This window comes from Martes martes (assembly GCF_963455335.1).
Source record: "Martes martes genome assembly, chromosome: 11".
NCBI classification, from domain to species: Eukaryota; Metazoa; Chordata; class Mammalia; order Carnivora; family Mustelidae; genus Martes; species Martes martes.
The window spans coordinates 95,794,001-95,818,047 of NC_137899.1; the positions used below are offsets into that span (position 1 = coordinate 95,794,001).

Here is a 24,047-nt window from a genome sequence, read left to right on the forward strand (position 1 = left end):
CTTTTGTTGTTGTCCTTCATGCTTCATCCAGCCACTCACTCATTCTGTGGGGTGAACGATGGGGAACAGGAAAGGAGAACTTGAGTGGTTGGTTTGCAATCTGTCATATGGTAACATTTCCTCTAAGACGTGGAGCTTTCCACCTCTTCACCTCTGCTTTCTCAGCCTCCTGCCTCATTGGCCGTTTTTGCTAACGTTTCACAGTCTTGCTTTGGGCAATATGCCCAGTGAGTGAGTTCACAGTTCCGTAAAGCACCTAGAGGAAGGGTGTTCTGTGTTGAGAGTCTCTGGAATCACGAGCCTTTGGAACCAGGGTCTTTAGGGTTGAGGCCTGGCTCCGTCACTTCTCTGTGTGACCTTGGCAAATGATTGAATCTTCTATATTTATCTCATATGAAATGGAGATGACCATCAAAATAACTCCTGCCTCGGAGGATTGGGAAGATTACCTGAACTGACACATACAGCATGATTGGTGTTGTGCTTGGTGCATGACATCTGAATGTGAATTATAGGACCAGTGCATCATCTAGCACTCTATCTTATAAATATATAGCCAGTGGAAATAAAGCCAGTACCTCGAGGAGGTATCTGCGCTCCCATGTTCATTGTGGCATTATTCCCAATAGCTGAGATATGGAAACAACCTAAGCCTCCGTCACAGATGAATGGATAAAGAAATTGTGACATATAGATATAATGGAGTATCATTCAACCTTAAAAAATGAGATCCCGCCATTTGCAACAATATGGATGAACCTGGAGGACATTATGTGAAGTGAAAGAAGCGTCACAGCAAGAAAAATACTTCATGATCCCACTTATATGCGAAATCTGGAAAGAGTTGAATTCACAGAAGCAGAGAGTCGAATGGTGGTTATTAGGGGTGTGGTGGAGGGGGTGATGGGGAAATGCTGGTCAGGGGGTAACCTACTCTCAGGAAGTGTGGAGGCTGAGGATGAGTCCCCATGTCTGCAATGTCCCCAGAGAATTGGACAAAGAAATGGGCCCCAACAAACTGGGAAAGTCCTATAATCACTGGCATTTTCCCAAATGTTCAAACCAGTTTAGGACCCAGAATCCTCCTTTCATTACTTAACAGCCCCCACCAGAGGGCGCCAGACCAATGTGAGACCTGGAATTCCTGCCCGTTTTACCCAGCAGGTTCAGCCCAGCCATTTACTTAATCTCAGGAAAATGTGGCCCCGTATTTTACAGAATTGAAATTGTAGACTCCACTTACTACTTTAGAGTAGGATGAGTATCCCTTAAGCTCACAGTTCCCCTCTAAAGACCAGAATGCTACTTCCATTTCATTGACAGAGTGGAGTTTCAAGAAAGTGAAATAGTTCAGTATCTCTGCCAGAGGCACTCAAGGGGTTAAGTGAGAAGCTGCGTTTCTAATTCTAATTCTAATATTCCGACTTCATGTTTGATGTTCTTTCCTCTAAGGCTAGCTACCGATCTGTAGACTGGGGTGTGGTGGATATCCTTATTTGGGTAAAAGGCCTGGTGACATTCTTTCCAACCTGATTCCTGTTTGAATGGGTTTATTTTGGGGAATGGCAGTTGAGTCCTTGTGAACTGCCTCAGGGTAGAGGTCGAGGTGGAGGGAGGGATGAACTATCATCCCATTCTCAGGAAAGGCGGAAAAGGCGGGTCTGGTGGGTTCATATCTCAGGAAACCACTATTCTGGCAGGGGAAGAGGTGGAGGGATCTCTGTAGGCTTGGTTACGTTGACTGAAAGAAAATATCTATCTACCCAGGAGGTTAACATAGCGATTAGCAGTGTATAAATATAAGTATAAGTGAAATTCCTCAGAATTTCTTCGAGTAGATCTGGGTTGAGGCCTTCTTTGATTCCTTCCCATAGATTTCCTACTTCTTCTTTGCTACAAAATGGTGATTTTGTCCATACCACTATCGTAGGCTTACCATATCGATCAAAATACATATTGGTTTACAAGTGTGTATCCCCACTTACACTGAGTTACTCAAAAGCAGGGATTATATATTATTCATTCTTTGCTCCCCATGGTATATGACATACAACTAGATTTTTGTTCATTTATTTAGTCATTCACTTTAAATCCAAGGCAGTGATATGATCCCTTGTGCTTTCTTTTTATTTTATTTTATTTTATTTTATTTTATTTATTTGACAGACAGAGATCACAAGTAGACAGAGAGGCAGGCAGAGAGAGTGGAGGAAGCAGGCTCCCCAGGGAGCAGAGAGCCCGACACGGGGCTCGATCCCAGGACCCTGGGTCATGACCTGAGCCGAAGGCAGAGGCTTTAACCTCTGAGCCACCCAGGCGCCCTCCCTTGTGCTTTCTTATGAATGTAGTACGTAGGCCCCGTTTGAATGTAGATGAATTCACTCCTGGAGTTCAAATGTGTTTTCTGTGCTGAAGATTAAAGGCTGTAAGTCTCTCACTACCTACTGTGTAGCCATTCAGGAAAGCACTCATCTTAAAGGTAGAAAGAATTAGGCAGTGAAATTTGACCTGGTAACAACTGGAGCCACCAGAGCATAGACAGGGTTCTGACGGATACGGTGTTTGTCATTAGGTCTTGTTCTCGATCTGGTCCAATGGGCTTCTGTCTGAGTCCAAAGGATATATAAAGCAGCTTCTTTTGGCTACAAGGAGTAAAGAATCATTGGGAAGATCTCCAGTAACGCAAGTTTACTATAAGTTACAGGAGATCAGTATCAGCAGAGAACTTGTGGGAGATGCAAACTCTTGAGCTTCACTTAGAACCATTGAACCAAAATCTCTGAAGGTGGAGCCCAGTGGTCTGTGTTTTGACAAAGCCATTCAAGTGGTGCCAACATACACGAACATTTAACCCCCGAGATAAAAAGGCGTTAGGGATTTCCAGGATCCCAGCAGTAGCAACAACTCAATCTGGAACATGGCTCGGGCACTGAACTCTACTCAGAATCCACATCATCTTAGCAGGAAGACTTAATTGCCATTCACTTGACTGCTCATACATAGTGAGATTCAGACTGTCATTGGAACTATTGGGGTGCCTGGGTGGCTCAGTTGGTTGGGCAGCTGCCTTCGGCTCAGGTCATGATCCCGGTGTCCTGGGATCAAGTCCCACATCGGGCTCCCTGCGCGGCAGGGAGCCTGCTTCTTCCTCTGCCTCTGCCTGCCACTCTGCCTGCCTGTGTGCTCTCTCACTGACAAATAAGTAAAAATAAAATCTTAAAAAAAAAAAAAAGAAGTATTAAGGAGGGCACGTATGGCATGGAGCACTGGCTGTTGTACACAAACAATGAATCATGGAACACTACATCAAAAACTAATGACGTACTGTATGGTGATTAACAGAACTTAATAAAAAAAAATACAACCCCCCCCCGAAAAAAGAAGATAAGACTTGTTAATACTTTCAGATGGCATATAGCCAAGAGTGCCCAATCCCAGCTCTGCCAGTCACCCCTATTACATGAGAACAGCAGTAGAATGGGGGTGTACGGTGTATATTGGTTTATTAAAAGCGAGACCAGAGCCCGAAGAGTCTGAAGGCAGAGCTTTGTGTAGTACAGGTTGGTTTGGAGCCCACAGTTGTCATAGGCAACGTCCGCATATCCAACTTGCTGCTCTGCTCATGGTGGATATTGCTAATTACCTACACTCTTCATTACCAACAGAACCCCTGTGATATTGGGTTGTCAATATTCCATCTACAAATAAACTGCATTCCCATCTTTCATATAGGTAGGAGCAGCATTTGGAACCCATGAAGAAGTTATTGAGTGGAATATTTTAGAGACTCTTGTTGCCTTTTTTCCCTTCTGTGCGGGCATGTTAATGTTACAGTTGGAGCTCTGAGCATGAGGGAAAAGCCAAGAGAACTGCAAAGACCTCACCCTGAATTTGCTAAGTACTTAAAGCCACACCAGCAACTACTCTGCTCCAGGCTTCTCCTCCTGTGAGAAAGGTCATCTCTTTATGGTTTTAAGTCAGAAGTCTTGGGCCACCATGACTCTTGCCTGCAAGAAGGGCCCTGGGAATCTATTTTCCTGTCTAAGCATGGAGGTGGAGTGGAGGCAAGGGCAGCCTGGCCTCTGCCTAGGTGTGCTTGTCACAGAGAGGCAGAAAACAGGAAGTGCAAGAGAAGAAATAAAAGGAAGGATGTCTCCATTTCCTGCATTTTAAAGCCTATTTTGTCCACTCACAGTTGTCAAAAGGATGTTGGAAGAGTGGTACTGGTATGGGGAGAGGAAGTTCAAGATTGTCTCACTACAGCTCTTATTTTTGATTCTCTCTCTGTACATTTTACTCTTTCTACTAACTGATTCTGCTGTAAATTCTCTCCGTGTCTCACACTCAGAGAATCTAAGTTGTCTTGTGAACACACAGCAAGCTACTTCATAAGAGGCTGGTGGAAATAAGGACTTGCTGTCTTGGGGTTAGGGGCTCATCCCTGGTCCAGGCATGGAATCTGGCGACTCAAGGACATACATAAGATCACTTCCTTCAGCAGGGAGCTGTGGAAAGGGATTCCTTTAGAGGGATCTCTGGGCTCCTTCTTAGGCTTCATTTTGTCCACTAAAATGAATTAAGGAAGAGGAGGTTTTCAGTAAAAGCCGATAGAGCTGTAAGACATTAGATGAGAGCCAGTCCTGTTCTGTTTCTCTGACACAATAAAGTATGGAGAACACTGGGCAGCCTTGGCACCTTGAGGGTTCGTATCCGGCAGAGACAGGGAGATCCTGTGGACATGCTGATTCCCAGAGAGCGGAATGGAGAGGGAAGCACATAGGGAGAGAGACTGAGCCAGAGAGAGGGCAGCAGTGAGAGAGTCTGTGCATGGCTCTAAGGCATTGTCCGTGCCTTTAAGATGTTTTTTTGTGGCATTCTTTTCACATGTTTTCCCTCGGCATGGGGGCAAAGAGGGAAGCGCACTCACTAGCTTCTCATCACAGGTGAAAATTTCTGTAAAATTTAGTATTTCATGTTAAAAAGTATCATGTAAATTTGCACGCTATTACTTTATGCCATCACATTTTTCATCATTTAAAATATTGATCCCAATTACTCCTTCTCCAATGATCTTAGACTAAAATGGAATTTCCCAGAAAATGTGTGATGTTCCCCTCAGCAGGTCACCACTTAACCCTGGGTTATGTATATCCTGATCTTAAAAGTACACTTCTATGGGAATGCCAAATGATCCAGAGAGACTCTGTGGGGATTTGAAGGTCCCACGATTATTACAAGTGGTTGTAAAACCCGGCAAAACACGGCAGGAGGATATGTTCGAGGGGAGTGTTTAGAGATTTTTGGTGAAGATATTTACTTTGAACAAAGGGAGAAAACTAAGAGCCTGTGGTAGCAGAGACTGGTTGCCAGGCATGGAAATGCACAGAAACTATCCGGAAGAAAGGATGATGGTGGTGGTGGCGGTGGCATTGGTTAGTAGTAGAAGAGGTGGTGGTAGTAATAGTAGGGAGAGTATCTTGGTGAAGGTGTCGGAGTATCAGATGACTTTCAGTTGCACCTTGGTCCGCACAGAAACAGGAAAAATCCTGGCAGTGAGTCTCTGCTGTTCCTTCTTTGGACCTGAGCAGTCTCTCATTTCTGCTACTTCCTACATGCCTTTTCCATCCTCATTTCAGTAAACAAGTATGTTCAGCAAAACTTTAATTTTTCTCTTCCAGGAACACGACATGACCACACAGACATAGCGCCCAGTGCAATGGGATTCAGACTCGGTGTCTCAAATCCTAATCTCTGGGAGAGAGAATCGGACGGGATGATATTGGCTCAATCGGATGGGACCCGTCAGTCAGGGCTATGCTGGACTCCCTTATAGGAGTGGGCAGGTGTTCTCCAGGCACAGGCAGGAAAGCTGTGGGGGTGCCCATGGGACTCTCTAGTTCCAGATGTGGGCTGAAAGAGAAGGGGCTAGCTGTAAGGTGAGAGTGGTAGAGGTTGGTAACTGACGGGATCTGAGAGTGCCCACTTTGGGAGATGTGGTAGAGAGTGAATTTGGAATTGGCTGACTGAATGAATGACTATTTCATCTGGAAAAGAAATTCTGTATTTACTGAATTATTCACCGACTTCAGACTCCGTGAACATCCAGAATACTCTATTGAAATGTCTGTGAGCTCCACTCTGCCACAATTCAAGGACCTTTAGCAAGTCATCTTTCTTGGTTTGTTTCCTCATTTTTACATGGGGATAAAATACCTGCTTTATGACATGCAATTAAAGAAATAGTACAGGTTAAAGTGCTCTGACAGCTACAAGTATGGTACAATTGACGCTTTATGACTGACACGTGAACACTAGGTAATGTATTATTCCTGACAACTCTCTCCCTGGACCCACACCTGTGTGTGCACGTGTTTCTGTCTGCAGGGGTAAGAGGTAGGAAGGGAAGCCAGCCAGCTCCAGACTGCTGACTAATAAATATTTCCCAAGGGAAGGAAATGCTGTAATGCTCAGTATGGGTTGCCCATACTCCCCACCACCTTTCCTCTGAACACTTCTGGGCAGAGAAATTACTCCTACCCCACACAACTCCTCTTTCTCCTTTCCAGGTAGCCTCTCCAAGAGCTTATACTTGGAACAAAAGAAGGAAAACCAACTCAGCTGCAATAAGAAGAAGAAGGTACAACTTAAAGTTTGTGGGTTGTGGTGAGCATGAGAGGTGATTTGTGATAGGAAGGGTGGAGATGGCACGTAGCCTATGAGTGTGAGTGCCTTGGAGTGCGTGTGCGCTTGTGTGCGTGCAGGGGAGGGGATCATCTTGCAGAACAAAGCTCTGGGCTAGGACTGGCTTTCTCCCACTGGCCTGGGAGTCAGTTTGGTGTGGCAGACATGCATTGGTCTCTGTTGTCTGTCAGTGGTCCGTGGAGGAAAGAGCCCACTGCTTCCGCCCCTTACCCCTTGAGGCTCTTCCTGGTGGTTGAGGAACCGAAGGAAGAGTTCTATTAGGATTTAAGCCAGTGCCACTGCTTGCTGGGTTTTATTTGACTTAATTTTCAGAAAAGACCAGTTAGGGAGAGACTGGAAAACTGACCCTGGATGTCAAGCATTTACCATCTCGGCTTAGGCTCAAAATAATACTATGTCATGCACATCATTATCTTTAATTTACAGAAAAGGCAACTAAGCTTGAGAAAGTTTAAATGACTGCCCAAGTCTGTAGCAAGTAAGCAGAAACTCTGATATTCAAGCCCAGGCTAGTTTGATTCCAACACCATGTTCTTTCTGTGACACCAAATGGGGGATCATTAAACCACCGTCTGAAGATTTTGCATGAAAACACGTCTCCAAGAGATGACGTTTCTTGATTCCAACATTGTTTTCAACTGTTTCAGATTAATAGGCTACAGAGAAAATGTCAGTGTTATCTTACCCACCCCTAGTCTACCGCCAGTAAAATGCAAGCAGATGTGTATTTTCTGTTCTATAGAATTTTCTTCCCGTCGGGGCGCCTGGGTGGCTCAGTGGGTTAAAGCCTCTGCCTTCGGCTCAGGTCATGATCCCAGGGTCCTGGGATCGAGTCCCGCGTCGGGCTCTCTGCTCGGCGGGGAGCCGGCTTCCACCTCTCTCTCTCTCTGCCTGCCTCTCTGCCTGCTTGTGATCTCTGTCTGTCAAGTGAATAAATAAAATCTTAAAAAAAAAAAAAAAGAATTTTCTTCCCGTCATTGGAAATCTGACGATGCGTTCGGTGCTAGGAGGGCGGAGACACACACCAGTGCTCAGCCAGCCCCTCTCAGCTCAGTGGTCAGAAGGGGCTCCTCACCTGGGTCTGGTTCTGCTAGAGCCTCTGAGGGATCTCAGCCAGCAGGGACTTTGATGAGTGGCTAGCACTGCTCGGAACACTTTGGGGTATACACATCTAGTAGAACCCTATCTTCTTGAAAGTACTGTTGCTTTAGTAGCTGAGAAAAGGGGAAGCATCCATATGAATTGAGTTAGAGAAAGTTCATGGCGAAGTGAGTTTAAACTTGCAATAAGAGAGAGGGGTTCATGGAGGAAGACACAGGACAGAGACATTTCCGGTGGAATCTGCACCCAATATGCAGAAACAGCAGTGAGCTAAGCTTTTTGGTGAATGATGAAAAAAAGAATATTGGAATGGTAGGATCAAGAACGGTAAAGTGGCTTTAAGGAGAAAGAAGAGCTTGAGATTTATCCTGAAGAACAGACTGTGACGACTTTGGGGTTTAGAACGGAAGCCAGAATGAAGTGTTGTGTAGGGCAGGTCCGCAGATGTTCTCGTCAGTACTGGCGAGGTGACGCACGGCTCTCTTGATCTTTAGGGCATGGCCCTGGAGATCTCAGGGTGGCCTCCAGTGTGCCGCTCCAATGGAGAGGTCGCTTGTAGAGCTTCCAGAATTCCCTCCTGAGAGGTACTTGCTCTGTGTGGAGCTGTGGGGAGACCAAATATCCTGACCAAATATCCTGACTAGTAAAGAGACAGATAAGCCAGCATTTTGAGTCCTGGGCAGAGAGCTCAGAAATGGATTTCATACTTATGACTGCTCTGGGCAGTTTCTTATCTGTGATGGTTCCCTGTTGGTAACAGGCTAGAGTGGGACTCCACGATGGGACTCCAGTGTGCTCTGCCAATAGTGTCCCTGACTTTCCCACAACCGTCTTCCCCGTCTCTATCTTTTCACTGCAGTTTCTAAAACTGATCCCATTCTCTCTAACCTCTGAGACTTGCGTATGCTGATCCCTTGGCTCAAAATGTCCTCCCGTCTTCCCTGTCCACTCCCATCTATCCATGCCTTCGGTTTCTTTCTTGTCCCTCCCAGTTGTGGTCTTTGCATTAGTCAGTGCCGTCTTGTCTTCTGTATGGCAGTCCCTGGGACTTCTACCTTCTCTTGGCCGTGAGGTTATGGAAGCACCGCTCACGTTCATGTCCAAGTGCAGGCTTGACCGCACTGACCGAGTTTGCATTCTGGTTTCACTCTTCCTAATTACAGAACTTCGCTCAGGCAAGTTGCTCTTTGTGTCTAGGGTTTCTAGTCTGTGGAACTGGAGTGACAGCTGCTACCTCACAGTGTAGTGATGAGGAGGAAATGGAATCATGCATGTGAGTCATTTAGCCTAATGCGCAGGAGCCATCGCCATACATGTTGCTGCTGTTGCTCTTCCGACAACGCTTGCGTATATCATACATATACCTGCGTACTGAACTGACTTGTGTTTAAGAAGGGGTTAGTGTTGTGTTTTCAGGGGTTGGAAGCAAGGACGGGGGTCATGAAAGTCTAAGCAAGGGTGATGTCTAGGGGATAGGGCGGAGGTGTCGTCATCAGTTACTGGCCGAATGGTCTCCATGGCTCCCAAGTAGACACGAAAGACAGAAAGCCAGTGAACTTGCAGGGAACAATATATATGTATTTTTCTTTGCTAAAATATAGCTGAAATGTGGCCTGTCCTTTAAGTATAAAGTGAGATCACAAACCTCAGGAGTGTTAGGAGTACCTAAGAATTTGGTTCCAAGAGAAGCCACAGTTACATTTGTATCTATTTTGAAGATAAACTCAAGATACTATTTCCATTTATTACTACTTTGAGATTGCAGTAGCTGTTAGACCTGTTGCTAGATCTGTTAGGTAATACATCACTAAAAAAAAAACATGCATTACTATATTGCAATTAAAAATATTCTAGTAAATAATTCATTGGAATTAGTTTCCTCTGTATTTTTAAAATTTTTAAAAATTTTTATTTAAATTCAATTAATTAACATGTAATGTATTATTAGTTTCAGAGTCTTTCGTATCCGTAGTATTTTGCCTCATTCATTTAAAAATATAATTCTAGGAGAGGTCCACAGGAAGCACCAAACTGCCAAAGGGTCTCTCCCCGCACAAAAACGCTTGGGGACAGCTCTCCTAGAGACAAAGAAAGAAGAAAACTGCTCTGGAAACATTTTCAGAATTATTTCCTTCAAACACAAGCCAGCTGATTGTGCTAGTAAATGTCAATGTGACCCTGGGATGGTTTATTTTTTGCTCTTAATCATCTACAGGTTGAGTCCGTCTGTGTTCCTTTGCCAGGCACCTGAGTGTGATCACTGCTGAAAGTACACTCAGCACCTGGAGGGGTCAGTGGGGGTCAGGATGATCACTTCTTTCTCCAGGTTCTTAGGGATGTTCTCAGAAGAAGACCATGATTACTAATTAACTAGGAGATACGATCTGGAGAATGAAATCAGGGCAGTCATTTGCATTTGAAGCCCATTAACCTTAACACGGCAAGGGCTTGCCAGGGCTGTCGCTGCGCTCTGCGGACTGCCCTCCTCGCTTTGCTTCCTAGTCCCTCCTTCAGTGAGAGCCGGAACAGCGGCAGGGAACAGTGAGGTATGTTTGTGAACTGTGTGTCCGTTTACGGCTGTAGATGTGTGTGCGCAAGGGTGTGTGGGCAGACACTGATCTCCGTTAGTCAGAACATCCTTGTAATTGGTCAAACACAAAACTAAACAACAGCACACATAATTACACAAATACACACACCAAACAAGATTCAACTCATTTGTGTGTGTGTATGTGTGTGTGTGTGTGTGTGTGCATGCACCCAAGGATGGGTCTATAAGCCCTGCTGTAGCTAAACCTTTGTGTGTATGTGTGTGAGGGAGAGGATAATGAGAGTTAATATCAGGGTAGCAATTCTTTGTGATCCAGAGGAGAGGTGGGAGAAGCAATGCAGAGTAGGGTTAGAATAGAATCCGTGGGGACGTTCCTTCTGAAAGGACGTGGGGTTGTGATAGCAGGGTGGTAACTAGAACATCTATCATGGTCAGGAAATTGAGAAATCTATTACTAGCCCCAAGAATTGGGTACCTTCGTGATCAAATAAAGAATTATTCTAGGAAAGAGTCTCAGGTGTACGCACATGCTGGGTGCTGGGTGCTGGGAGCTGGGGGCTGTGGGGCCTAGGAGAGCTTTCCGGTGGAGTCTGGGAAGAGGGTGTGGAGGGAAGGGTGCAGGACCTGGACGGGGGTCATGTGTGAAATAGCACAGAAGTGCCCCGGGGAAGGGGGGAGGCGGTGGCTTGTTGCTGGCCCCTCTCTGGTAAAACTTAAAGAAAGCTGGGTTCTCGCTAGTTGCTAAAGTCTAGCTAGATACAAATGGGCATTTCCTGGCACTGAGGTGGGAAGGAGAAGTTTCTGTTGGGGAAAGAGAAGGAGGCCAAGATCAATGCCACGGTCTCACTAGAATAGGCTACCAAGGGTCCGAATGGTGGCTTTCACGTTCTAAAGGGACCTCCTGCTCTCCAAGCTGGTTATTGCTCTGATGTCATGTTGCATAACAGTGAGTACCTGTGTGCTGGGCAGGCAGGGAGCGAGAGGGAAGGGGTCTTTGGTTTGTTGTGCTGGGCCAAAGTGTATCGGGGACCAAATGGAGTGGAAGGACCGTCTATCCTGTACTCCAGTTTTAAGATAGCTCATCACAGTTTCACTCACACTTACACACAATATCCGTGATTTTTTGTTGTGAGCCATTCCCTCACAAATGAGTTTCGATGAGCTAATAAAGTTACTTTACAAACTGCTCCGTAAGCATGGATTACTCCTGAGTAGATGGACTTAGAAGAAGAAATTTTCCCATTTAAAGTTTTTGGGAGTTAGCTGCAGAAGAGGATGAGGAAGATAAGCCTTTGTTGAGGCTTATCAACAAAGTGATAAGGTGATGAGGAAGATAACCCTGGTGTTGGGGTCACGGTCGTCCAAAGCTGTCTTCTAGTGATGATCCCTTTGTGATTCAGGGGAGGAAGCGAGGCCTGGAAGGGTTAGACAGGAGCTGGGAGACAATGAACTAAGCCAAGAAGTTTGGCCCAGGATTTCTGAGGTGTAGCCATGACTAACTGGGCTCCTTTTTGCAAGTTATTCCCCGTCTCTGTGAAACTAACTCTTTCTTCTCACTAGTTCTCTTGCCTCGTGTTATCAAAGGATTTTTAGAAGAAAGGCTTAGATCTTCATACACAAGTCAGGCACTGATCGTATGATCCTATGCAAATACGCTGTATTTAGAAAATATGACAATTGATTATCCAGTTTTTCCAAATTAATTCAGATAGCTATTTCAGTAGTTTGGGGTGCTACCTGATTGACCTATCTACTTTGCCTAAACAGTTATAACAGTACCAGGAAAATGCCCTTTGGCAACTATTTATGTAACCATTTTAATGTATATGAATACTGTTGGAGTCAGCATAGTTTATGTACAGAAATAATTTGAACCTTCCAAGTGAGTTTTGCTCTGACCAGTCTTATTGAAAGTGCTCCCCTCACCCCCACATGCCTCATCCCCCCACCCCATTTTATTTTTCTTTCCAAAGTACTTGCCACATATATGTACTTATTTTGTTTATTGTGTCTTTCTTCTAACGACAAGAACATAAGTCCCACGAGGGCAAGAATTTTTGTTTCGTTTGTTGTAGAACCAGCTCCTGGAAGAGCGCTTGGCACATTGTGGGTGCTTAAGTCATAATTGATGAGTAATAAATGATGAGTAATAAACTGATTGCAGTTTATACAGTTTATTCATTACTCTGCCCAAAGACAGAGCACTGATAATTGGATGATGAATAAACATGGAAAGTGTGCATTGGCAGCTCACTCCCCTTGGTCTCTGAGAATTTAACACAGTGCCGTGTCCCGTAAACTAAAAATGAGCTGACATCTACAGATGCCTACAGAAGCACTTTTGAATCCCCCAGGGGCTGTGGGGACTGAACTGTTGCTGAATATTTGTTTCCCCTTCTTTCCAGAAGACTTCAAACCCCATGGTTGTCTCTAGAAGGACACAGGCATCTCCCATGCATCCTACCTCGTCTTAATTTAGCAGTCTTAATTATTCATAAGTAGAGAAGTTTCCACATCACAGTGTGGAAACTGACTTTGGATTCACAGTGCCCGGTTGGAAACTTGGCTCTGAGCTCTGGACCGTGGGCACCCCAGCTTCTATTGGGCCCACTTAACTATTTGTAGAATGGGGATAATAACAGTCCCTCCTCACAGGGTGGTTGTGAGGACTAATGGAAATAAAGCAGCTAAGTGCTTAGCTGTGTACCACGCACATTCTGAGTACTTGGTTAATGACCTAGATACTATCTGATAAAACCACAATCTCACAAAAAGCCTAAGCTGGTGTGCAAAATGGGACATGATAACTTAGAATAGAGAGTCATGGTTGAAAGTTTTGGCTATGGAGTCCAAAGGCCAGGTGTTGAAATTGTGGCTTTGCTTCTTATCAGCTATGTGACACTAGGCAAGTTTTTTGACCTTGCTGAAATTTTAATTTCCTCATCTGAAAGCGGGGTTGTAGCAGTAAGTAACATTGGGTTGTCATGAGGACTGTATGCAACAAATTATGTAACCTCTTAGCATATTCACTCACTCATCATTAATTATTTTTAGTATTATTATCAGATTGCACAATTTTTATCATATGAAATAGAATATTCAAAGGTTAATGATGGACTGCCAAGTAGCAGTTTGTTAAAAAAATTTTTTTTAAAGATTTTATTTATTTATTTGACAGAGAGAGATCACAAGTAGGCAGAGAGGCAGGCAGAGAGAGAGAAGGGGGGAAGCAGGCTCCCTGCTGAGCAGAGAGTCCGATGCGGGACTTGATCCCAGGACCCTGAGATCATGACCTGAGCCGAAGGCAGAGGCTTAACCCACTGAGCCACCTAGGTGGCCAAAAATGTTTTTTCTTTTAAAAGCAATTGAAATTGTTTGTATTTGCCTTTTGCCATCTTTCTTGATTTTGTCTTCCTAAGTTGCATTCCGAAGTGAGACTGTAGGTTTCACCATCAAGATCCCTGTGATTCAGAAAGTGAGGTCAGCCAGATGATGCTGATGAGAGTTGTTTTTTTTTTTTTCCTTAAGGCTTATGGAAATGTTTCTCTTCTATAGCTAGGAAATAATTATTATTTTTCCAGAGAGCAGGTAACTATATCTGAATAAATGAAACAAAAAGACTTTGATAAGAGGCAAAAGATTTTTTAAAATGCAAATGATATTCAGAAGTCTAATTTACCCACATGTATTAATTATCTCTTAATGCATAACAGATTACCCCCACTATTCACAGCTTGAAACAATAAATATTTTTTAGGTCACAGTTTTTATGCATTAGAAATGCAGGAGCAGCTCAGCTAGGTGATACTGCATCAGGATCTCTCCTGACCTCACAACCAAGATGTTGCCAGGGGCTGGAGTCATGTGAAGGCACGACTGGTGCTGGAGGACCCACTTCTGAGGTGGAGGTGGCGCCCTCACCTGGCTGTTGGCTAAAGGCCTCAGTTACTCGCAGGTTGTTGGTCCTTTCCATAGGCCTGCTGGAGTGTCGCTATGATGTGGCAGCTGGCTTGTCTAAGAAATGAACCAAGAAAACGAGGAGGGAAGTGATCCAAGAGCAAAGAAAGGAAGAAACTGTCCTGCCTTTTATAACCTCATTTTGGGGGTCACGCACCATGCATATTTATTGTTAGAAGTGAGTCCCCGAGTCCAGCCTACTCTCAAGAAATGAGGGTTGGGGGACTTGGCTCCACCTCTGGTGGGGGGAGTATCAAAAGATTTGTGGACTTTTTTTGTAAACCACTGGATCATAATTTTGAAAAATAATGAATTTTATTTTATTGCACATTTTACTCAGTCCTCTCTCTGGATATTTACACTGTTCTCAGTGTTTTGCTGTTATGTACATTTCATGTCATGCCAAAATGAAAAACCTTTATCTGTACATCCACGTGCAAACATGTTTGTGGGCCAAATCTCTATAAATGGAATTCCAGATTGAGAGCATACAAAGTTTTAATGGTTTTGGCCAAATCTTCATTAAGCATATGGTGTTTACATTTGACTGTGGGTACAAAGTGTGGGTACCTTTTATTTCATAGTCTCTCACACAGTGTGTTTTTATAAACATTGGAGAAATTTAAAACAAACAATCTCCTATCTCATAATTACTAGTAACAATGAAAGAGAAGGAGACATGACCACTTAGACATGACCACTCTGGTAACACCTGTCCTTGCCAGTGAACAAGAGATCACTCTTTACCTCATTAGCTAACTCCATTCTATCAGGCATGGGAGGTTATTAATCTTTATGGAATTTTAGATGTAAGATTAATGTTAAGGGATACTTTATCGAGCCTTTGGGATTGAGGTATTAGGGACAGGACAGATTGGAGTTAGGTAATGTATTTTAGAAAAACCAAGGGGGTTCCCCTTTCTCCACATCCTCTCCAATACTTATATCCTGTCCTGTTAATTTTGGCCATTCTAACTGGTGTGGGGTTTGGAGGGGAGGAGGGTGGGGGGATGGATGAGCCTGGTGGTGGGTATTAAGGAGGGCATGTATTGCATAGAGCACTGGGTGTGCTGCATAAATAATGAATCTTGGAATACTGAAAAAATTAAATTAATTAAGAAAGAAGGAAAGAACATATTAAAAAAAACCAACAAGAGGATCCTTGTAGGGAGAGGTAGGGCCACATTTCCTTTCACAAAGTAAGAGGGCCTTATGTCAGGGCACCTGGGTGACTCAGTTAGTTGAGTGTCTGAGTATTTTTGTTTTCTTTTAAGATTTTATTTATTTGACAGAGAGGTAGAGAGAGTCAGAGAGCACAAGCAGAGGGAGAGGGATAAGCAGGCTCTGCACTGAGCAGGAAGCCTGATGTGGGGGTCCATCCCAGGCCCTTGGGATCATGACCTGAGCCGAAGGCACACATCTAACCATCTGAACCACCGAGGCTCCCTGAGCATCTGATGCTTGATTTCGGTTTAGGTCATGATCTCAGGGTCATGGGATGGAACCTTGCGTCTGGGGCTCCTCACTCAACATGGGGTCTGCCTGAGATTTTCTCTCTCCCTCTGTACCCCCCACCCTGTGCCCTCGCTCTCTCCCTCTCCCTTTAAAAAAAAGAAAAAAGAAGGGTGTTATGTTGGCAAAGAGCAATTTCTCATTAGTGTGTAGGAAGAAGATCCTCTTGTCATTTCACCTTTGGGTGAAGGACTGAGGAGAGTATGGAGCTTGCATGAGGGCACAATGGTTGGGTGGAGAGCAAGGCTCCAAGGCTGTATCAAACAGTAAATTCAAGATTCCCAAGCTGGGAGCTTTAAATTAGGGCCTGAGGGAAGATGGGTGGGGGTGTGCCTTTTGAGTAAAGCTGGTGTGATTTACAAGGCAGCCTGGGAGAGCAGCAGTGGATGCTGGGGCAGAAAGTGGGTCTTGAATGGGCAAGCTCCAGCTCTGGCTCCCACTGTTTCTTCCTGCCTTTCTGTACCTGCGTCTCAGGTAATGCACGACTCACCCAACATATGGCCGTAAAGCACTCAGCATATTGGAGGGTAGATCAGAAAAGGTTCACAGGGGCAGCAGTCAGGAATGTGCATCTGCCACTTCATGAAACACTGAGCAGTGCCATAGTCTCTGAAAGTGGGATGGACATGGTTCTTAGGGACATGCCACTTCTTACTCAGCACCCATGGCTATCTTTTTTAAGGCAAATGATAACATGGCATGTAATGCTTTGTAATTTATTTATTTATTTATTTATTTATTTATTTTTTTAAAGATTTTATTTATTTATTTGACAGACAGAGATCACAAGTAGGCAGAGAGGCAGGCAGAGAGAGAGAGGGAAGCAGGCTATCCGCCGAGCGGAGAACCCGATGCGGGGCTCGATCCCAGGACCCTGGGATCATGACCTGAGCCGAAGGCAGAGGCTTTAACCCACTGAGCCACCCTGGCGCCCCAATGTAATGCTTTGTAATTTAAAGTGTTTTTATTTGAGAGGTGCCTGGGTGGCTCAGTTGGTTGAGCGTCTGACTCTTGATGTCAGCTCAGGTCATGATCTTGGGGTCCTGAGATTGAGCCCCGTGTTGGTCTCTGCACTCAGCTGGAAGGCTGCTTCTCTCCCTTTTCCTCTCCCTCAGCCCCTCTAGCCACTTGCTCCTGTGTGTGTGTGCTCTGTCTCTCAAGCAAATAAATAAATCTTTAAAAAATATTGTTTTTATTTGATTTTCACAATAAGAAGGTGATGATGGGTAATACAATAGGTATTGTTAGTTTCATTTTTACAGATAAGAAAACCAAGACTCATGAATATTAGGAAAATTCTTTGGCTACCACATCAAGAAATGGTAGGGTAAGGAGTCAAGTGCGAGTCTTTTTTTTTGCCCTATTTAGCAAGCTCTCTGTTCTGAGAGTGAGACCTTGGGGATAAGATGCAGCAGGAAATTACTAATGAAAATTTTAGCACAGTGATCGACCAGGGAGTAAAATATTATCAATCAATAAGTATTGATTATGCAGATTCTACTAGTAGATACTTAGGAAGGAAATAAAAAGGAAGAAGCAGGCCTAATATTTATACCATGGGAGCTCATAATTTGAGAGAGAAAAGGGGTTTTGCAAACCTGTGGAAGTAGACACACTTTTTGGGAGAAAGCCTTAGGAAAAGACTTAACTTGACCACAAATGAGCTGGGAGTACAGAAGGTGTGTTGACATACTGGAGGTGCTGGGAGTGGTGTTTGATGGACTTGATAATTTCACAAGGGGCCACCCATCCCCTATTACTCCTTCCAAAAATGTTCTTTGGTTTTTAGTTGTTACTGTCCCCTGCTTAATGTTTGTCCCATTTTTCAATGTCCTCAAGTTATACCTGCCGCTCCACTCCCATCCTATAGGATAATGTCATGCAGTATTATTAAATCCACTGATGAATTCAACATCCCCCAAACGATTTTCAAATAGGAGTAGAGGGAACTGAATATCAAAGTCATCTGGGGAACTTTTGAAACCTACCCAGAAAGGTTCAAGATGGTAGACTGATCACAAGACTTTACCTGTTTTCTTTTCCAAACTTCCGTTAATGTTCTTATAAAGATGTACCAAATGAAATGGGTCTGTAACAAAACGGAAAAAAGAAAAACAGACCTGACCATGGTGCTGGGTATAGCAGAGCAGAGAAAATCTCTCAGGAGTCTGTTGTGGAGTTGGGGGCAGTTCTGCTCAGAGAGACCACTGAGCCTTGAGCTAGGAGTATGGGAGGGCAGAGTAGCAGAGGGATATGAACTAGTGTTCAGCTATAGTTGGGCTTAATAAAGGGGCTGTGAAGAGCACTGTTTTCCAGAAAGTGGATTTACTAGTATATGTTTTTTTAATAAAGATATGATTTCCAACTATTTCTTTTATGTTTATAACTCATATTAAGGCAGTTCTTCATATGAGCTATAGTTACAGAGGTCATATGGAGAGGGAAGTGGCTATATATTCTGAAAAAACAAAAACAAAAACAAAAACAAAAAACAACCCTCCCTAGAGATAATTGATTACCTTTCCTTCATACTTCAAAAACTGCTGATGAAAAGAAATCTTGACTTGGATCCTTTTGTAAAATAAACAACTGCATTCTAGTTTATATTATTTTTTATATCATTTTTTTCCTTTTTCTCACTTGGACTCCTGTAGTTAAGGGTGAGATTGCTGGGATGAAGGCATACCGTTTCCTGTTTCATCCCTCTCATACCCTTGGGAAAGAGGACCAGGTTCTCTGAAGTGCATCTGTGACACAGAGCATATCATGATGGTGTTTCCACTCAGTCTTGCTTCCAAATCAGCAAATACTCACTTAGAACCCTTGCCAGGGGCATCCACTGAAGCATTGTAGAGTTCTTCCCAACATTTTCCTGATCATAGAGCACAAAGGAAATGGTGGTAGTGTCATTAGGCTAATTGAAAGGGATCTAGATTTGCAGAAGCAGCAACTCTCAACAGAAGAATGGCCCAGCCCTGAACTCTCTGCCCCTACCCCACCCAGCTACCCACAGAACAAGGAAGTCAGTATCTCAAGCTCTCAGGTTGAGAGGGATCACTCAGGGAGGGGTGAGATACTCTCACTCGCTGGCATCTAGCTGCTTAAAACTTAGGAGGGGAAGACACATTTTCCTCAGAGTTAAATATAGATATAGATAGAGAGTTTGGGAGCAAGAGGGGGAGAGAGGGTTAATTTTAAGTCCTGGAGGAGATATTGTTGAACTGAAGAAGCAGGATTCTGATAAAGGGAGCAGGTGGTGTTGGGGAAGGGTGTGGGCTTTGCTGTGGTTGTGTAGAGAAGCATGTCTTTGGAGAATAGACCGGGAGTGCATTTCAGCTCCACTATTTGACATTGCTGATAAGTTTCATATCTTTCTGACCTCTGTTTTCTGCTTGTAAAATAGAGGTGAATGATACCTGCATTTCAGGATTATAAAGATGATTATAAAGATGACAGTCTGCAAAATACCTGACATAGAGAAATCCCAAAATATTACCTATAATTATTACTCAGAGTCAGACTGTAGATGATACCATTTAGCTTTATAAATGATGGATTTATAAGCCATTACAAGCTTGTGAGGCCTCAAAACCAATGGCCCCACTCATGGAGGCAGTTCTGCTGCTCTGCTCTCCTCCCACCTTTTAATGTACACTTCTCACTATGTCTGATTCCAGATTCTGCTGCTGTACGGTCTCCTGTAACTTAAGGGGATACGAGAAGCTAGTTAGATCGATGAAACTCATTTTAGAAATCATTCTGTCACACCACCCAACTTGACAATGGATTTGTTTACTTCTTCTGTGTAAGATCTTTCCAGAGACATTTCTCTCTCCGTGCTGGTTGATGTATTGATTGTGACTTGTCAGCTTCACTCCCTGTTGGGTGACACATTTCAACATCACAATACAGCTCTGGGTAGTTTCTCACACTTTCGAATAAGTGCTGTTATCTGTGTAGGTGGACACTCTCACAGAAAATGGTGGACATTCTCACACAAAACATGAAAGACAGAGTGTGCCGTTACCTAAGAGGCAGTGAGGTCTTAAAGACAACCCCTAGGGTGGAAGTCAGAATCCCTCATTGTGCCTTATCCTTAAACATGGTCTGTGCATGTCTGGTCAGATGAAGGGACCCTGCTCAGAGGCCCAAGTGCCACTGCCAGTCACCGTGGTCCCTGCTTTAACAGATGTGAGTTCTTCCTTTCTTAGGTCCTATTTCTGTGTTGGTCATCATACTCACCCTTAGGAATGTGGTATCCTTTTTTTTTTTTTATTTGAATATTTGCCATGTTGCTGTGATCCATATCTAGACAGTGGAGCACTTCAGCTGCTCTCTGGGCACAGTTCTCCCTGTAATTTCCCCCAGTGTAAGCAGGTTCAATGAATGAGGGTGACTGCCTAATCTTTCCTTATTAGTGAGAAGATATTTCAAGACCTGCTTTATGTTGGACCTCTGAATATGAAGGATAATGTTTTTAGGGTTTGAATTCTATGAATCTCTAAGACACAAATTTTGACTTAAAACACTGTCTGCATTTAGCACCCCAACAAGCCAGCTTCATGGTTGATCCCATTCTGTGGTATGTTTGGCAGGAAGCACTGAACTGGGGATCATATGAATCTGGAATGCAATACTTTGACTCAAATCTGATGGAGATCAGGAGCTGTTTGGAAGAAGGGGACAGGAATGGGTTGAGGGAAGTTGTTAAAGACCGAGGTTGTGGTAGGCTCAAGCATATTCTATCCATGAGGGGACGACCAAAAGTTGCCAGGATAGATACAGTAGCTAAGAGAACTACATTCAGCTTATTGGGAACTTTGGTTCTAGTCCTTGGTTATGTGACTCTCAACAAGGCACTTGGCCTACTGTACCTTACTTATGCATAAAATGAAGGGACCTGACTGACTATTGGTTCCATTTTTTTTTTTAACTTCATGGACACCATTTCTTAATATGTTTTTGCATAGTGAAATGTGTTTATTATAATTTATTAGCCTGGAATAGGGCCACTGTCTCCAAAACATAGTTGCATATCAGAATTATCTGTGGTGTTAAAAAAAAATTAGATATCTAAACCTCCCCAGAGATTCAGATTCACTTAGGTTGAGACAGCAGGAGAGTAGTGAACATTTGATTTAAACTTCTTGGCAAAATACTTTAATGCCCAGCTAGGATTTATAGCAATTCTAACATAGGTAAGTGTGTCATTTCTGTATTTTTTTAAATTGACAATTCTCCCTGGGACTCCAAAGGTAGCCAGTTGGTCAGGATGATCCATCAGGTACCTTCATTTGTAGAATTCACCAAATCTCATTGAAACTATAGTTTCTAAATATTGTTACCACTGTAAAAAAAAAAAAAAAAAAGCCTCCATAGAGATGTTTCTTTTGGGTATGGGGGCAGGAAATGTGCAAAATGAGCCTAGGTTATCATCTTATAACAGAGAGCAAGGAAACTATCAAAGACTACCAGGAACCAACTTGGAGAGACTCCCACTGGGTACATTTATCCTACCTCTCCTCTATGAACTGTGTCTTTATGATCCAAGTAATAGGTGAGGGGGAATTTCTCTCTATAGTAATATTTCATCCAGTATATAAAGAATGGTAGAATTACAGTATCACTGTCACAACTAATGGAATAATGGACCTAAGAAATGCTCACCAATGGCTATTAATATGAAAAAGGGAGAATCTGCTAGATCTTTTGTGTCTCCTGCTGGAAGACTGTATACCAGCTCTACACCATTCTTGCTAAAATATCAAACCTGCATCTCTCAAAACTCTAGATATGATCCTTAAATTTACAGGAAACATTAAGGTAGAGAAACATGTAAGTATATCCACAGATGCAATGAACAAAATCCAGATTATGGGGAAATCTATAGAACAAACCTATAGATTAAAAAAACCTAACAAGGGTGTCTGGGTGGCTCAGTCAGTTAAACATCCAACTCTTTATTTTGGGTCAGGTCATGATCTCAGGGTCGTCAGATTGAGACCCTGTGGGCTCTGCGCTGGGCATGGAGCCCATTTAGGATTCTCTCCTCCTCCGCCCCTCCTCCCACCCTGGGCTCTCTCTCTGTAAACAACAGAAAAAAAAAAAGCTTAACAGACACAAACCAATTACAATATATACATTTTGCTTGCATCCTGATGAAAGTAGAACAAATTATAAAATATTTATCAGGCAATGAGAGAAATTTCAACATTGACTAGATATTTGATGATTGAGGAATTATTTAAAAAATATTATTGGTGTTGTAACAACATTTTGTTTAACTTTCATGAAGTTTACTTTTTTAATGCTTAAATATTTAAAAAAATTTTTAAGTAGAAGATGCGGCATATACATACAATGGAATGTTATTTGGCCATCAGAAAGGTTGCATACCTACCATTTACATCGACATGGATGGAACTGGAGGAGATTATGCTGAGCGAAATAAGTCAATCAGAGAAAGACGATTATCATATGGTTTCACTCATAGGTGGAAAATAAGAAACAGTGCAGAAGATGATAGGGGAAGGGACGGAAAATGGAATGGGAAGTCATCAGAGTGGGAGAGAAACCGTGAGAGACTCCTAACTATAGGAAACAAACTGAGGGTTGCTGGAGGGGAGATGTGTGGGGGGATGGGGCAACTGGGTGATGGGCATTAAGAAGGGCACATGATGTGATGAGCACCGGGTGTTATTTGCATGTAACACTGGGTGTTATATGCAACTGATAAATTATTGAACACTACATCTGAAACTAATAATATGTTGGCTAATTGAATTTAAATAAAAACAATAAAGGAATCTCTATATCTACATTGTGGGGCTCAAACTCACAACGCCAAGATCAAGAGTCACATGCTCTACCAACTGAACCAGACAGATTCCCCAGTACTTAGATATTTCCAGATGAAAAGATATCTGAGATTTGCTTCAAGGTTAGGGAGAGAAGTAAATAGAATAAAGAAAAAATGAGATTGATCATGAGTTGATAATTTTTTAATCTTGCTGATGGGTATGTACATGAAGGACTTGTAGTTATTCATTTTACTTATGTGACATTTGAGCTTGTCCATTAGGAAATTACTAGCTATGAATTAAATAAAACTTAAATATAATTTTTTTTTCAGATGGCAAGAAAGAAGTTGAAAGATTTCACGACGTTGGAGATTATGCTCAGTGTTCTTCTGCTTATGGTATTTATCATCACTATTCCTCTGTTTGTGCTTTCAGCTAAAGAGTCTTCGGAATCAAAAGGTAACAAGGAACTCTAACATTCCCTCCCCATGTGTTGCTCTTACCAGAGCAGAAATCTCATAAATGGCAGGGACTTGATTCTCTCCTGTCCATTGTTGTGAGTGTGTCGGGGGAGGGTGGGGAGGGGGAGTTACATGTGTGTCGGTGAGCCCCTGACCGGAACTGTGATAGCTCACTAGGTATTTACTGTAGGCCTAAGCCGATACTTTTATTTCCCAGTTAGCACAGTGCAGGATTCCACAGCTGACTCTTGAAACAAATTTGCTGAATTGCTTTGAATAATTCTCATTTCATTAACAATATTATTGACATTTATTAACGAATAACCCCTTATATGTAAGGCAATTGAATACGTATATAATCAAAGTATTTAAGGCCAAAGTTCTGTTTTTTATAAAGTTAACAACCATCAGAGTTATTTAATTAAACGTTTATTGAACTGTCTTACTCTAAAAGAGGGGCTGGATTGTGTCGAGTTATCCCTGGTTTCTTCTCTGGTATATCTAGGAACAGTTTCTATGAATCAGGTGATGAAGGGGTAAGTCTGTGGCTAGAAGACTTCTCTTCTCCCAGTCCCTCTGTCCCAGCCCTGACAGTTTCTACTTTGGTGGGGAGTTAGATCAAATAATCTCAAAGATTGTTTAACTCTTAAAATTCCATGACTTTGAAGCTGGAACTAAAACCCTTGTTCAGAAAGTGGCACAAATGTGGAGCTTTCTAAATCTACCACTTTTGAACTGGAATAGAAATGAAAACTAATGAAAAGCCCCATTATCCTGTCTTCATGTTCTTGCAGAGTGACTTAAAGAAATCTCACTTCCTTATTTTAGAATGTAATCAATGTGTTTTTTATGTGACTGATTTTAAAATCCGAATCAAGGCGCTTGGGCAGATCCTAACTGCCAGTTTTTACATTGGTGGCCTTCCTTTACATTTTTGCCATATGAGACTTTACATTTACATGA

General features: G+C 43.0%; 1 protein-coding gene across 2 annotated transcripts in view; it reads left to right on the top strand.

Annotated features, from left to right (window-relative positions):
* The first annotated feature begins 10,266 nt into the window (after positions 1 to 10,266).
* The window catches only part of MGAM (maltase-glucoamylase), an 81,542-nt gene continuing 67,761 nt past the window's right edge, over positions 10,267 to 24,047 (top strand). For both annotated transcript variants that reach the window (XM_080818447.1, XM_080818448.1), the window contains exons 1-2: positions 10,267 to 10,349; positions 22,956 to 23,082. In XM_080818447.1, the coding sequence (XP_080674573.1) occupies positions 22,956 to 23,082 (127 nt within the window). In that variant the 5' untranslated portion in view covers positions 10,267 to 10,349. The remainder of the gene's footprint in view (positions 10,350 to 22,955; positions 23,083 to 24,047) is intronic.